The sequence below is a fragment of the Panthera onca genome, chromosome A2 (genome assembly GCF_046562875.1).
Source record: "Panthera onca isolate mPanOnc1 chromosome A2, mPanOnc1 haplotype 2, whole genome shotgun sequence".
Taxonomy (NCBI): Eukaryota; Metazoa; Chordata; class Mammalia; order Carnivora; family Felidae; genus Panthera; species Panthera onca.
Genome location: NC_138340.1, coordinates 26351344 through 26367846, shown reverse-complemented (window position 1 = coordinate 26367846; position 16503 = coordinate 26351344). Strand labels below are relative to the sequence as shown.

The 16503-nt window shown below is 40.9% G+C and overlaps 1 protein-coding gene across 11 annotated transcripts in view; it reads right to left on the bottom strand.

Annotated features, from left to right (window-relative positions):
* The window catches only part of PXK (PX domain containing serine/threonine kinase like), a 74302-nt gene that overhangs the window by 35667 nt on the left and 22132 nt on the right, over window positions 1-16503 (bottom strand). For 10 of the 11 annotated variants that reach the window (XM_060631421.3, XM_060631422.3, XM_060631409.3 and 7 more), the window contains exons 2-4: window positions 13718-13768; window positions 11768-11815; window positions 3192-3378 (exon numbers count right to left, since the gene is read on the bottom strand). In XM_060631421.3, coding sequence (XP_060487404.3) covers window positions 3192-3378; window positions 11768-11815; window positions 13718-13768 — 286 coding nt within the window. Of the gene's footprint in view, window positions 1-3191; window positions 3379-11767; window positions 11816-13717; window positions 13769-16503 lie in introns of those variants that run through there. The other variant, XM_060631420.3, reaches the window with a different exon arrangement.

The following is a 16503-nucleotide window of genomic DNA, read 5'->3' as shown; positions in this document are numbered from 1 at the left end:
AGTCAACAGGGGCACCTTGGTGGCTCAGATGGTTAAGTGTCCAATTTTGGCTCAGGTCATGGTCTCACAGTTCATGGGTTCGAGCCCTGCATCAGGCGCTGCACTGACAGTGTGGAACCTGCTTGGGATTTTCTTTCCCTCACTCTCTGCCCCTCCCCTACTCATACTTTCTCTGTCAAAAATTAAATAAACTTAAAAAAAAAAAAACTGAAACAAAATACAAATGGACATCTCATAACTCCCCCACAAGAGCACTAAGGACCTGTATTTCCTTGGTCATCTGGAGAACACCAGGAAAAGAAGGAAAAGATCAGCAATCCCAGGCTGGAGACCCAGAGAGAGAGGAGCAGCCGCTGGTGTCCTGAAGCTCCTAGTTACCCACCACCTGGACACTGTGGTGGCATCAGAGTCCCCACTCCAACAAGGCATCTTCAACCTCAGAGCAAGAGACAGCAAGAGTGGTGTTGGTGACTTTGGCCACATGAATGCAGCATGCACATCCTGCTGAAGTGGAAAGGGGTGGTGACCACAGACCATTTGGAAAAGGATAAGAGGTGGAGACATTACCCAAATGAAAGGGGGAAGTGGCCCTGCTTCGAGAGGTGCCACATGGTGGAGGTATGCAGAGTGCCCTCAGGAACCACAGGCCATGCTTTGAGTTTCAGGAAGCCTGGACCAGTCCACCTGGCTTTCCAGGGACTGGCTGTCAAGCTGGTACAGGAGGCTGCCTGGGCTTCCCTTTCCAGGCTGCTAGTGAGTCAGCCTAGAGACAAGACAAGTTCTGACAGTTTCATTCAAAAGGGGCAATAAATCAGCATATGCTCTGCAAACAGCCTCCATCCCCTAGTGTTTCATTCCAGGACTGTGCCGCCTTCTTGAGCACTTGGGTTCCAGTGGGAGTCTCTAGCAACCTTATTATACCTCTGCCCACATTTGCTTTGGACTCCTGACTGTTCTGCCATACAGGGGGAAAGGAGAAAGATCAAGAAAAACAGTAGCATGTGAGGGGTACAGTAGTAGGAAATACAGGGATCAGATCATCTTCCAGGGGCAAAGCAGCATCTTAACTGGAAAACAGACGTTGTATGCTTGTACAGTCATACGAATGTGCAGCCCTAGGTAAGGCCTTTCCTCTCAGGTGATCTCTCATCTATGAAATGAAAGGGTTGGTCTTGACATGCCTGCTCCAAATCTTTTCTAGCTCTGACCCCAGGTAATTCAATGTACTCCTGGTACAAGCTCCCTGCTCGTAGGGAGCGCATCTTCCTTGCACCTGCACCCCCGACACCCGGACCTGCACCCAGCACACAGCACAGGCAGAGCAGACAGTGAGAGCCTATGGGATGAACGGCATCATCCTGTAGGCACTGCAACTTGATGCCTGCCCTCAGGAGCACATTAGCAGACACTCTCAGGAACTAAGTAGACAAACCAATGAACGGGGCTAGGTGAAGCCTGATTTGATAGCAGTCAATCCAGATGGTTTGCCATCTGACAATTTTGGGAATGATCGAGGTGAAGCATGGTGACTGAAAGCCATGAGAGATGCCACACTGAAAGAATCTAAGCTGTCCTGGGAGCCCCATCCTGTGATGTCTTTTCTCCTGTCTGAACCAAAAAACAACTGGGGGAAGAATAAAAGCCTTGTAATAACTTAATGTTCAATTTTGTAACTTAGAGTAAATGTGAGTTTGAACTAAACTTTCCTTTATTGGCTACATTCTAGAAAGGCATTTTTACCTCTGCAGGTACTTCCATGAGAAGAAAGGAGGTACATCAGAGGCTTCTCAGACTTTAATGTGCATGCAAATAACCTGGGGACCTTGTTAAAATCAGATCCTGATCTGTATGTAGGTTTGGCATGGGGCCTGAATTCAGCATTTCTGACAAGCTCCCAGTGATGCCAGTGCTGTGGGTCAGAGGACCACACTGTGAGTAGCAAGGCCCAAGGGCTGTGGTTTTTAAACTCAGCTGCATATTGGAATTTCTTGGGGAGCTTTCCAAACCAGGAGCCCCCACCCCCATCTGTAGAGATTTTGATTTAATTGGCATGAGGGCAGCCTAGGCATCGGGATTTTTTTAAAGCTCCCTGGATTGAGTTTATTATGCAGAAAAGTTTGGTACCTGACAGGCAGCCCTCTATTTCCCTCTCTCTGAAACAGGAATAAAAGTGCCTCCTTCTAATTACTTCAAAAGCAGTGTCTTGAGGACATGAAATGTAATGTGTGAACAATCTATTCTCTTAGCAAGGAAATCAGCTTATTAAAAATACGCAGAGTTCCATTGAGACTCTAAGCATGGGTCAGCTTTAACAGCTCAGTCAAATTCTAGTTTCTGGCTCGGTTCTACAACAGTTTCCATGGGTCTCTTCAAGGCCACCCCAAGGCATATTGAATATTTAATCACTCCTTCTGCTGACAACAGGCTTAGGTTATTGACGCTAGCTTTGTGTATAACTGGAACCCTTTCCACCTCAGTCCCCTGGTTGATTTGGGGAAAATTTGGAAGAGCTCCTTAGGCTTTGCACTGAGTGGGTCTCTGGGAACAACTGGGAAGACACAGAGAGGACCCTTCTGAACCACTCAGTTTAAAGTAATTCCCAGATAGGGTGCCTGACTGACTGGCTCAGTCAGTTAAGCATCCAACTTCAGCTCAGGTCATGATCTCACGGTTCATGGATTCGAGCCGCTCATCGGGCTCTGTGCTGATGGTGCAGAACCTGCTTGGGATCCTCTGCCTCCCTCTTTCTGCCCCTCCCTTACTTGAGCACACTCTCTCTCAAAATAAAATAAATAAACTTAAAAAAAAAAAAAGTAATTCCCAGGAAAGTAGACATGCTATATACTGTAAGTACGAAAGGAGAGCCAAATTAAAAATCAAATTAGGTTATTGTGGATTATTTACTTTCTGTTCTGCCAGGGAAGATAATAAAAGACTCCAAGTACACACACACAATAACTTCTCTTTCATATTCTTCTGTGCACACATTACACACATTTTAGAAGTAATTATTTTCTTCTTATACTCTTACAGTAAATTACAATCAGGCAAGTATTAGTAAAGGAATAATGCCCTATAACAAATGTACACGTGTCCCCGTTTGGCAGGAGAGTTTCTCCCGCATGTCTTCTCCAGCAAAGAACAGTGCCTCTTTAGTCATGCAACCATAGCTCAGAGACCCCTTTGCTTACCAGTGTAGTTTGCAGAATAGTTGTTTGGATCTAAAAACTTCTTAACCAGCTCACAATTAGACAAGACATGATTTGTGGTGATAACGTTGAGATAGTTCTGAAGACCTTTCTGCCTCTCAGCTATGAATTCACGATCCATGTTACCAATCAATTTTTTGGGAGGAAGAGGTAGACTTAGGCCTGCAATCTTTAATTAAAAGAGAAAAAGTATTATACTCATGCCATCCCCAAAGAAGATGCAATATCAGAATCCTGAGCCGCCATATTTCATTAAGATGTATCCTAATTTCAGAGGGATGATAAAATGTGAAAAACTGCAACTGAGAATTGATAAAATGCTGTATTAAGCATAGGAACTTTAAAACTTAAAAAAAAGTGTTTTTCTTTTTACCAAACGTATACATGAATGTAATTTTAAGAGTCAAATAGTTTTTTTTTATTGTTAGCAGTCCCATGACACTCTCCCCTGACAAATACCTCTGCCAACAGGTGACCTAGCCATTCCCCGTTCCCTGAGACAGCCGCGTCCAATTCTCTGAGCCGATCTTTTTGGTATAGGGGAACGTTCACTAGGAATTTTCATTTTTAGGCATTATCTATTAATTTCCTATTATGGATTAAGTTCTCTTTCACAATCCTAATCTCATCCCATGCACAACCTATTCCTAATCCCTCCAATATAGTTATAATTTTTACTTAGTGCAATATCCCTGCTTACTTTAGGTTAAGTGATATTCACCTCTGAGCCAGAGAGCCATGCTTACTATTCCTTTTTATCAACTGGTCATTTCTGTTTGTTTGTTTGTTTTAGTTTTCTATTCAACTCCAAACTCTCCATCTAAGCATCTTCTCAACATACTCAGATACAAAAATACATCAATTCATCTTTTTGAAGAGTCCCTGCTCCAGGCAGGACTGGTGGTCCCCACTTCTGCTGCAGAACTGGCATCCTGGGACATCATGCTAGGGATGCTTTTGCCTTTCTCCCGTGAACCCCATTACTATACCCATACCTTCTTTTTTTGTAGAGAATCCCTGATTTTTGGTGGAGATACTCTCCGGTCAGCTTCCTAAAAATGGTGCTGCAGAGGTCAATTTTTTTGGAAAAGTTGCATGTATAAATGTCTTTATACTACCCTCACACTTGAATGACAGAGAATCTTATTGTGGAATTCTAAGTTGGAAATATTTGTTCTTCAGGATTTCTAAGAACTACTTCATTGTCTTCTAGCTTCCAGTGCTGCTGTTAACAGTAGATTCTTGCTGCCATTTTTTTTTGTTTTGTTTTGTTTTGTTTTGTTTTGTTTTGTTTTGTTTTGTTTCCCTGGAAGCTTTTAGGCTTTTCTCTTTGACTTCAGTTTGTGACATGCACGTGCCTCTCTGCAGGTCTATTTCTAGCCTCTGTGCTGAGTATGTAGCCCTTTCTATCTGGAAACGCATATCCTTATGAATATCTTTGGTATTTTCTTGTATTAGGTCATTATTTCTTCCCCTCCATGCCCTTTGCTTTCTTTTTCTGGAACTCTTATTCCAGTGTTAGACATTCTGGACTGGTCCTCTATTCTTATCTCTTCACTCCTATTTTCCACTTTTGTTAAACAACCTTTTTTTTCCCTACTGAACAAATTTTTGGGGATATTTCCTGTATCTTGCGGCTCTTCTAAAGAGTTTTCATTTCTACTATCTTTTTTTAAGTACTCTTTTTTTTAACAGTATCCTGAATATAATGCAATTTCTTATCTCTCTGAGATTATAAAAAATAATTTTTTTTTCTGAAGTAGCTGTAATGTTCCTCTTGCTGTATATATTCTGCTTCCAAAAGTTTTTTTTTCTTTTTTTCCTGTTTGTTTTCATTGTTATCTTTCAAGTTAAAAGTGTTCCTTAGGAACCTGGCAATCCTGGGATGCCTGCTCATACTGAAGAGCACAGCAACAAAAGCTGACTAGAAGGGCTCAGTGAGTGGCTGGGACTTAACTGCTGTGGGCTTTATTTTAGCACGTGACCTCATTCAGCTGTTTCATTGGGAGAACCTGTGATCTCCATACCTTTAACTCTTTCCTCTTAGGTTGGGCAGATCCCCCTCCTCCCAAATCTTCCAATCCCCTGCCTGGAGGGTCTAGGTCTGACCAGCAATGTTCTGTGAGCTAAAAGGAAGAAGGTTTTTGGAAGGGGGCAAAGTTGGGGGTGAGAGGCAGTGCTGACATGTACTGTGTAATTATTTTTACTGTGCCTGCATCTCCCAGTCCAATGTTCTACCCTTTCCAGATAATAAACTTCCAATCTTCTGCTGGAGGGAGAAGGGCAGCAGGTGTAAGTTGCTAGATGGGGAAAGATCTGGGGATCTGTTTCTTAAACATACTCTCAACTTCTGATTTCAGCTTGACCTTGCCCCCCACTGAAGGCAGCACCTTGTGCTAAACCTTTTGGAGGTTCTGCGGTATAAACTGAGACACAATGAGGTTATCTATCTGCCTCCCAGCTCAGAATTCTGCCTTCCCATATCTACTTAATTAGCTCTCATCCACTGGATTTTCAGCTTCAAATGTTTTGTTGTAGCTTTATCCTTTCCTATTCTATTTGTCCTTGACTGTGTCTGTGTGTGTGTGTGTGTGTGTGTGTGTGTGTGTGTGTGTGTAAGATCAACTTACTGCTGTTTTAGAGTGGCTTCAGAAGGAAGGAAAAGTAAATACAGGTGCTCAATCTATCATTTTCCAGATCCCTTAAAACTTTACAAGTCTATTTTTTATTTTATTTTTTAATGTTTATTTATTTTTGAGAGAGAGAGAGACAGAGCACAAGTGGGGTTGGGGTCAGGGATGGGGGTGGGGGTGGCGCAAGGAGACAGAATCTGAAGCAGGCATCAGGCTCTGAGCTGTCAGCACAGAGCCTGATGTGAAGTTTGAACTCATAAGCCGTGAGATCATGACCTGAGCTGAAGTTGGGCACTTAACCAACTGAGCCACTCAGGTGCCCCATTAAGTCTATTTTTGAAACTTAACAAAGCATCAGATTGGTATCTTAATTTAATGAGCAAAATCACTTTCAAAGAGCAGTGGTATTCTACACTTGTGCTTAGATTAGAGCAGCCCAAGTGACATGCATATTGATTGAGGGGAATGTCTAAAGAGAAGAGCATCTTGAATTCAGACAAGGATGCAATGTAAACCACCCATGTGGGCAAACCTAACTTAGCCTGTGTATTTTTCAAACAACACCGAAGACCTTGAACTTGATATTGGACAAGATGAAAAGGTTGGCTGACAATCATAAATTGCCTATTTCTCCAACATAATTATGAAAATGTGTCAGAGCATACTTAGAATGAATTTTCTATCATGGCATAATTAGCTGCCAGCTAAGACACATAAATTTCAGGTTATTTTCCTCATTCATACAATTCAGCTTTACCTAATAGCAGTTTCTTTATTAAAGCATACTTAAGAAGAAAGCACATCACTCAGCTAGTACACATCCAAGTGAACCACCTTATTATTACTGTTATTATTATTTTTGTTCTAGAGCATTGAGTAATATAATCAAAGGTACTACTAAAAACATAACTTTTTCTTTTAAAAACTTTTATTAAGTTGCAGAATATAATCTCAACAGCGTGTGTATGTGTGCGTGCGTGTGTGTGTGTGCATGTGTAAGTCCAGGGATATGGATTATGCATGCACCAAAAAAATGTCTAAAAGGACTGCCACTACCACCTTGAGAACAGCTAACTCAGATTGGGTTGGTCAATCAATGTTTTCTATACTATGAAATGTTTACATTTCTCATTTACTATTTTTTTTTCAATTAAAAAAAAAAGAAAAACTCTTGCTTATAAAGCTGACCATATATACAGCAAGGGTTCTTAAAAATTACCATAAACCAATATCTGCCCCTTCCCTTGCACTACCTGCCCAACATCTATCCAGCTGAATCCCACATGACTCATGACAGAAAGAGTCACATCTGACATCATCAGATTCAAACACCAACAGGGCTATTGTTTGAGTTTGATAAAGTATTTGTTTTGAAAATGAGTTTGATAAAGTATTTGTTTTGAACTTTTTGGCCTTCAAGCTTCCACCAATCTATTTGTTCAAGCTTAATTTCATTTTAGGAAAGAAAATGTATTGATCTGCCCCAGACATCCTATCAGCCCTTCCAAATCATCAGGTGAAACAAAGTGTTCTTTGCCAACAGTTGGAATTACAGTATCCCTGCTATGCCAGTCTGTTGGATAGACTAGAGGTTTTTTCCTACTCTTCCTTAACATCTCACAATAACTATTTCTACAAGCATTAGAAGTATGCAATGTGTGTGTTATTTTAAAATCTTGCCTTTCAAAAAAGATTAGCATTCAAGAGACACTTACTTTGTCTTTCAGCTTTCTCCCAGGATTTCTAAAATGCTTGACAATTACAGAATATAAAATTTAGAAGTCCAATGACCCATTAGAAGGGAGGGAAAGAGAGGTGCCTAGGTAGCTCAGTTGGTTGAGCATCTGACTCTTGATTTCAGCTCAGGTCATAATCCCAGGGTCGTGGGATTGAGCCCTGCATCGGGCTCCGTGCTGGGCACAGAGCCTCCTTAGGATTCTCCCTCTTTCCACCCCCCCTCAGCCCCTCTGCCTGCATATGCTCTCTCTCTCTAAAATGTAAAAATTAAAAAGGGAGGGAAAGAGAATACTAGCACAGAGAGCAACTGAGTCACTAATCTAGTGATTTCCTACACGCCTCCAACATTGATAGCTTCAAGCCATGACACCTCACCATCCCATTTTCGATAGCTTTCCTCTTTAACGTGCCCTATGCATTTCATTCTTGAGTTTCTTGTATATGGGGAAGAGAACAAGAAAGCCAGTAGAGGGGCGCCTGGGTGGCTCAGTCAGTTGAGCATCCAACTCTTGATTTCGGCTCAGGTCATGATCTCATAGTTTGTGGGTTCGGGCCCTCTGTTGGGCTCTGTGCTAGCAGCACAGAGTCTGCTTGGGATCCTCTCTCTCTCTGTGTGTCCCTCCCCTGCTTGTGCTCTATCTCTTTCAAAATAAATAAATAAATTTAGAATAAAAAGAAGGAAAGAAAGCCAGTGGAGAAGTCCCCAAAGTTCCATCCATAACACCTGCAGAGTGACAAGGCAAAGGGGGAATGATCACCAAAGTGAAGTCTAGAGCCCATAATCTGGCCCATAAGTAGAAACCTCCAAATTATATGACAAACTATGTGGCAATTTTAACAAAACTAGCTTTTGTCTGGAGGAGTGACCTTCAAACTTTGAATCTGTCAATTTCTCACTTTCAATATCAGATCTCAGTGGTCTGCAAATTGCCTTCAATCATATTCCAGTGAGTGTTCTAGGGAGTTCTGAGCTCTCGACAGACTCTTAACTTGTCCCAACACTCCCCCCTAACCCCCTCCACCGGGGAACACAGTAGAGTCTCTCCCTCTCCTATGTCAGCAGTGGGAAGTAAAATTCAAATCACAAAACATTTATGCTACCACAGACCTGAGAAGTCATCTGGTTCAACCCCTTGTTTCAAATGGGGACAGTGAGGATGGAGAGGGGAAATAACTGACCCAAGGTCTCCCTGCCATAAGGGGCAGAGTCTGGACTCCTTCCCAATCTGGGCTCAGTTCCCATCATTTCAATTCCTGCTCCTTTCCTTTATGTTGTTGTGTGTGGTTTCCCTAGATGGTTACTAATTTGATGTTGCCTTTAAAAGAAGCTAGTGAGGGGCACCTGAGTAGCTCAGTCAGTTAAGCATCCAGCTCTTGATTTCGACTCAGGTCATGATCTCACAGTTCATGAGTTGTGGCCCCGTGTTGGGCTCTGTGCTGACAGTGCAGAGCCTGCCTGGGATTCTCTCTCTCCCTCTCTCTCTCTGCCCCTCCCCTGTGCACTTGTGTGCTCTTTTTTAAAAAAAAAATTTTTTAATGTTTATTTATTTTTGAGACAGAGAGCACGAGTGGAGGAGGGGCAAAGAGAGAGGGAGACACAGAATCTGAAACAGGCTCCAGGCTCAGAGCTGTCAGCACAGAACCTGATGTGGGGCTTGAACCCACCAACTGTGAGATCATGACCTGAGCTGAAGTTAGATGTTTAACCGACTGAGCCACCCAGGCACCTCCCTCTCTCTCTCTTTCAAAAATAAATAAACATTAAAAAAAAATAAGGTAGTGATTCTTCTTCACTATTACCACAAAATATGCTCACTATAAAAAGTTGGGAAAATGAAGCTTTTTTTAAATGTTTTGCTTATATAGCTTATATGAGCTTGTTTATAAAGAACTTGGAAAGTACAAAACAGTATAAAGAGCCAGAAAAAAAACATAAGCCATAATCCTGCCACCTGGGGATCACCATTGTTAATAGTTTGGCATATTTCCCTCCAATCGTTTTTTTCTAAACATTTCATGTAATTATATTATATTGCATGTATAATTTTACATCCTGTTTTTTTTTTTCATTTTGGCATTTTTCCTATTGGAGTCAGACAACTCCACATATGTGTATTATATTTCTCTTTCTTCAGCAGGAACTCATTTATCCGTCAGAAGGGTAATCAGACACTAAAAATCACAGTCACAGTTTTATTCTGTGGTTTTGAGAGTCTTTTTGGTCTGTTTTATGAAGGTTGTTTTGAAATTATTTTCTTGCCAAAAAGCTGTGTGTACTTTCTTCTGTTTGTTTACTTGGATCTAGAAAAACCTCCCACTGAAATGATGTCTGGCCATATCCTGCCCAGCATAAGCCAACATCAATACATGTGGATATTTGCATTTGAAATAAAATGCACACTGAAAGTGCCTATTTTAAAAGGGAAAATTACACTGAAGCAAAAATAAAATTCTATTATATTAAAAAGGCCATCATTGAATAGTCATAGAGATTCAACCTTACATCCCCTAAGCAAGAACAAATATGAGATAAAACCCTTTCCTCCCATCCCCATTTTTGGGGGCTGGGCCTAGGCAATTTCAAGTTCAGAAACCTTCCTCCCATAAGACTTACTCCTGGCTGAATGACACTGTACGAAGATCACTGGGCAAAGGTTCACTTGTGCATTGTGGTGAAAACACACAGTAGGCCCAAAGTTGGCTCCCAGAAGCTCATGCCAGGGTGGAAATGTTGCATGGAAATGTCTAGAGAGACTTGTGGAGAAAATCCACTGTTGGAATACACTGCATTTCGGTGCCTCATCTACAGTGCCACCACAGACCCAACTTTTGTCTAAGCGGAAAGGCTATGCTATAAAAATCCATAAACCAATTAAACCCATCAATGAGTAGAATCTGATCTCTTCCAATATTTTATCTGGAGATTTAAATTGGTCATACTATAATTAAAATTTAAAAAGACAACATTTGGCAAATGCATAACCATCTGCCAATTACATAAAGGTCTGTAGACAACTCAGGCCAATTCTACCAGAGAGAAAGTTAAGCATTCATGTTTTCAGCAGGGCTGTAAATAATGGTAAAGTTTGGATACTACATTTGCTACTTTCCTTTTGAAGGAAAGGAAGCATTTTGCTCCCTGCCAGCCTGCAGTCTGACTGACTTTTGTGGGCAGGATCAGAGGTCACTCAGAATAATATGTGATGGCTCGTTCACCAATGAAGGGAGTAGTGCTTCACCTCCCAGCTGAGCTGGTCACAAGCCACGTGCTCTGGCTCAGATTTATATTACCAATCAAATCTGAGATATGACACAAGCCCAATGGTCTGCAGTAACCCACGGCACTTGAAGACCAATCTGCTGAATGGAGACACGAGTGCTATTGCCACTACTCACTACGGTGCTTAAGCCCCTCTAGGACCCTTCAAGCACATCTGTTTCCAGAAAAAGGCTCTGCAGCTCATTTCTCTGTCCATTATGGCCACCAAAGTGGGAACATTTAAACCAGAGGGATTTAGAAATATGTATTTAAGAGAAAAAAGTTACGGGGAACCTGGGTGGCTCAGTCAGTTGGTTAAGCATGTGACTCTTGGTTTCAGCTCAGGTCATGATCTCGTAGTTCATGGGATGGGGTCCCAAGTTCAGCTCTGCTCTGACAGCACAGAGCCTGCTTGGGATTTTCTCTCTCTCTCTCTCTCTCTCTCTCTCTCTCTCTCTGCACCTACCCTGCTCATGCTCTTTATCTCTCAAAATAAACATTTAAAAAAAAGAGAGAGAAAAAATTACATTGAAAAAGACTGAGTCTCTATTTACTGCTGAGTATTGATCTGCAACTGACTATGCAGCCTAGTTCAGTGGAGAGAGTCTGAGACAGTCCCAGCTCTAAGTGAACAAGTCCAGCAATTTAGTTAGTCATTCCCAATCTGTGCAAAGGAGATGATACACAGCATCCATGGCTGTGGTAAGGATGCAGTCTTGCATAAAGGTACTCACTTGCAAGGTGACTATCATAAATCACATGTTACCAAAGTTTATTTTTAGAGCCACACATCATCTGTTTAAAGTATAAGTCTATCTCCTCTGCCAGGGAAATTTGCTGATTTCTTGTTCCTGATATTGTCATTTCCAACTAATTTCTAAGACAGCCCAAGCAATGAACGTGTGTCATTAGTGTTTTCAAATACTTACCTGCAAGCTGTTGTTCAGCAAATCAAAGTCACTGTATCTCCTCACAATCTGTAAGACAAGACAGTGGTGTTTTCATTTGGCAAAGACCATCTCTTTTCATTTCCTTATTTAATATTTACTGACATTCTAGAGCTCAGGCATTTGCACTAAGCGTAGGAGGGCTCATACCTGGTACTTAACTTGCTTAACTAGACAGGCCCAGAAAACAGACCCAGAGTTGGCCGGGTCATACAAAACTGGTTAATGCCAGCCAAACACACAAGATGCCAACAGGTAAGAGAGAATGATTTTGTTTTCAGAGTGAATAGTCCTTTCAATATCCTTCTCATTAACCAGGCATCTGGAAAGATGAATTAATGATTTACCCAAAAAAAGTTTTACTGAACATGAAATCAAAGTAAAAGGAAATGGATAGCTTTGAGGCCATTTCATCCTTGCCCTGGATAAAACTTCCCCCAGTTAAGATCCCACCATTCTAGAGACAGGACTGCATCTGCAGGCAGAGAGGCCATACCTCTCCCAGATTCTCCGCATTTCCCTCCCAGCAGACGTCCACCTTCCATTGTCTATACATTCTTTCTTAGTTCTGCTTGATGCCATTGATTGGGCCAGAATCAAATTCCACTAGTTCTTCAGGCTCTGGGCAAGGAAATTATTTTGCTTTTGAATGGTTTGACTTCAACTTTTATTGATGATTCTCAAATATTAGTGAGCAGAATTACCTGCTGATCATCTAGGACTCCACCCTCAGAGAATCTCTTGCAGTAGGTCCAGGGTGGGGCCCAAGAGTCTACATTTTTGTTAAGTATCCCAAGGATTCTAATGCATTGCATCTAGAAAACTGCCTCAAGGATTCATTCTTCTGGTAGGACAATGCTGTTGCCCTGCTTGTTGAATATACATCAGAGAGTTAAATACAAGGCCATCCCTGATAAATACAAAGGAGCAAAAGGTAGCACAGTGGTTAATCACAGAGAATATGCAAATCCCAACCCTGTTCTGTCACTGATCAGAGTGTGACCTTGGACTAGTTACTTACCTCTTGAATGTAAAATGGGGTAATACAATCGTATAGAACTGTTTTTAAAGGTTAGGTGAATCAATGTGCTTGAACCAGTGCCTAGAAGAAATGCTCACTAGATGTTAAATAGTGTAATTATTGAAACAAAAAGCATTTGAAATTTCAGGCAAAGGGGAAAGATCAAGTGTGGGCCACTGTGGTCCAAGACTGCTTAGGGTGAGAGAAAGTTCAAGCCTGACTCACAAGGTAAGATTTTTTTTGTAGATGAGAGAGGAGGAGGGTCATTATAATTACCTACTAGGCTGCACAGAAATGGCCCCTATACAGAAGTCAGCCACCCTCTGAAAGTCAACTGACATAGAAAGGACACCCGGATCTAGGTAGGAAGTTTTTTCTTTTCTTTCTGAGGCCACCCCTGAGGAGAGCAGACCCTGGGGCTGTAAGGTAACCCTCACCTACACACAGTGAGGGAACTGGCACTAGCATTTGCCCATGAGAGGACTTGGGAGTCCATGAAATGCAGTGTCCAAGCTGTACAATATCCAAGGTGCTATCTAGCCTTTCTACCTGATGAACTTAACTCTAACCTTCCCCACCCACACCATGGCTGCAGGGGAGGAGGTGTGAATTACTAAGAACAAAACCAGGAATCTGCCTACTATCTATCTATCCTACTCTGGGCCAAACTGGGGAACAAATTCATAGATACTCTCTGTGGTAACATCATACACAAATTAAACCAAACAACTGGAAACAGAAAAGCCTTTTATATTATAATACCTATCTTAAAGCTGAAGGTTTATATCTAAAAGAAACAGGATTCATACTTAACCATGTTTTGGTTTTTCCAGATTTTTAGATGCCCCGAGTCAGACTTTTAAACATATAAACATTTTTCTAAAGACAAAAAAAAAAAAAAAAAAGCTTACCTGCCAGCTGTTTTCTACAGAAATTCCTCTTTGCACCCGAATGATATATTCCTAAAAAAGAGGGGGGAAAGAGCCTCAGTTATAAAATACCCAAATCAGAGGATCAAAAATATAAGTGGAAATATCAGATAAAGTACACTTCAGAACAAAGAAAATTACTAGAGACAGAGAAGGATATTACATCAAGATAAAACAGTTATCCACCAGCAAGACATAGAAATCTTAAATGTGTATGTACCCAACGCCAGAATTAGTACAAACTGATGGAACTGAAAGAAGAAATAGACAAATCCATGATTATAGTTGGAAACTTCAATACCCCTCTCTCAGCAATTGATAGAACAATTAGAAAACCAGGAACAATATAGAACTCAACAACACCACAACAATACATCAAACCAGCAGATTTAATTAGCATTGTTGGACACTCCATCCAACAACAGCAGAATACACATTCTTTTCAAGAGGATATATAGATGGCAAATAAGTACATGAAAAGATATTCAATATCACTAGTCACCAAGTAGATGCATATTAAGACCAGAATGAGATATTACCATACACCAACCAAAATGACTCAAACACACAAAAAATAATACCAAATGCTGACTAGGATCCAGAGAAAGTGGACCACACATGCATTGCCAGTGGGAATGTAAAATGGCACAGTCACTCTGGAACACAGTTTAGCAGTTTCTTGAAAGATTAAACGTGCAAATATCATATGACCAAGCAATTGTACTCCAGGGCATTTATCTGAGAGAAATGAACATTTGTGTTCATACAAAGATTGTACACGAAGGGTCAGAGCAGCTTTATTAGTAACAGTCCAAAATTAGAAAAAAAAAGTCAAATGTCCTTAAGCGGGAATGGTTAAACTTTGTTACATCTATATCATGGAAAACCACTTAGAAACAAAAAGGTGTGGTTCATACAACTTGGATGAACTGCCAGAGTTATGCTGAGTGAAAAAGCCAATCCCCAAAGATTATAAACTACATGACTCCATTTATATAACATTCATGAAATGACAAAATTATAGAAATGGGGAACAGATTAGTGGCTGCTAAGAGTTAAGGCTGGGGTAGTAGGGTGTGTGGAGGAGGGAAGCAGGTGTGGCTATAGAAAGTGAGGTGCTATGGTTTGAATGATTGTGTCCCCCCAGAATGATGGTATTAAGAGACAGGACCTGAGGAAAGTTCTTAGGTTGTGAGAGTGATGCCCTCATGAATGGGATTAGTGCCATATCAAGGAGGCTCCAGAAGGATTCTTTGCTCCTTCCATCATGAGGATACTTTGAGAAGGTGTCAGCTACGAACCAGGAAGAGGACCCTCACCAGAAGGCAACCACGCTGATATCAGACTTCCAACATCCAGAACTGTGAGAAATAAATTTCTGTAGTGTATAAGCCGCACAGTTCATAGTGTTTTGTTATAGTAGCCTGAACACACTAAGATATGAGAGATATTTAAATCGATATCTTGACTGTATCAATGTTAATGTACTGATTGCCATACTGTACTACAGTTTTATAACACATTACCATTGAAACAAATTGGGTAATGGATACATGGGATCTCTCTGCATTATTTCTTACAACTGCTTGTAAATCCACAATTATCTAAAATAAAAAGTTTAACCTTAGGCATTCAAAACTAGCTGTGGTAGCAATCGGAAGACTAAGATCCAGAGGCACCTGGGTGGCTCAGTTGGTTAAGCATCTGACTCTTGATTTCAGCTCAGGGCTCAAGTCATGATCTCAAAGTTCATAGGTTCCTGCCCCACACTGGAGCCATGTTAGAGTGGAGCCTGCTAGGATTCTCTCTCTCCATCTCTCTCTGCCCCTCCCATGTGTGCTCTTTCTCTCTCAAAATAAATTTAAAAAAAGAAAAAAGAAGACTAAGATCCATGAGTTTCAGTGTTCAGAGTTTCCATTTTATATGCTTCGTCAGCTAGAGAAGGCCATGATTAAGAAAACAGGTGAAAGGTGGAATAGAGATGCAGTGATGGCATTCCAGGTCCAGTGACCCCCCAGACCGGCCTGGTTATTAACATCTATCTCCCTGCTCCGGAGCAGGGAGAAGGGAGGGTATTAAAAATACACATTCCCAGGCTTTGCATCAGACATACTAAATCAGAATCTCTAGGCTAGAAACCTAGGAATTAGATGTTTTTACAGCCTCCCCAGTAATTCTTACTAATAAGTAAGCAGGAAACACAGACCTAGTCCAGCCTTCTGCTTATATACACAGGGAATCATGATGAAGGTATAGATTAAATCATATAAAGAATGTTAACATTTTTTCCTCAAATATTCAGAATCATTTTAATATCCTTGGATGGTATGATTTACTTGTAGTCACTACTCAACAAATGCTTATCAACACAGTATTCGGTAAATCCTTTCTACCAAATTAATTTTCATTTAAATAGGTTATTTAGAAAACAAAGCCAAGTAAGCATTGTTAACCTGGTAAGTGGATTTTAAGACAGATCATATTACACTATCATTCATTTCCATTCTGTTTATTTAGCAAAGGTTGATGAAGTTCACATAGCAGAAATTCCTGTCTTCTCAGGAATATATAAAAGATGGTAATTCAACAATATCCACTCAATTATGAGTGAATCAACTGTGTATCTGGAATCTATGTTTAGCTGGTTTCATGTGGGGATATAAAATAAATGTTTTAAGAGTTATTTGTGTGGTGTGACAAATCTCTTAAGCAACATGCTAATGCAATTATTTCTGAATACATAAAGAGAAAATGCTGAAACCATATGA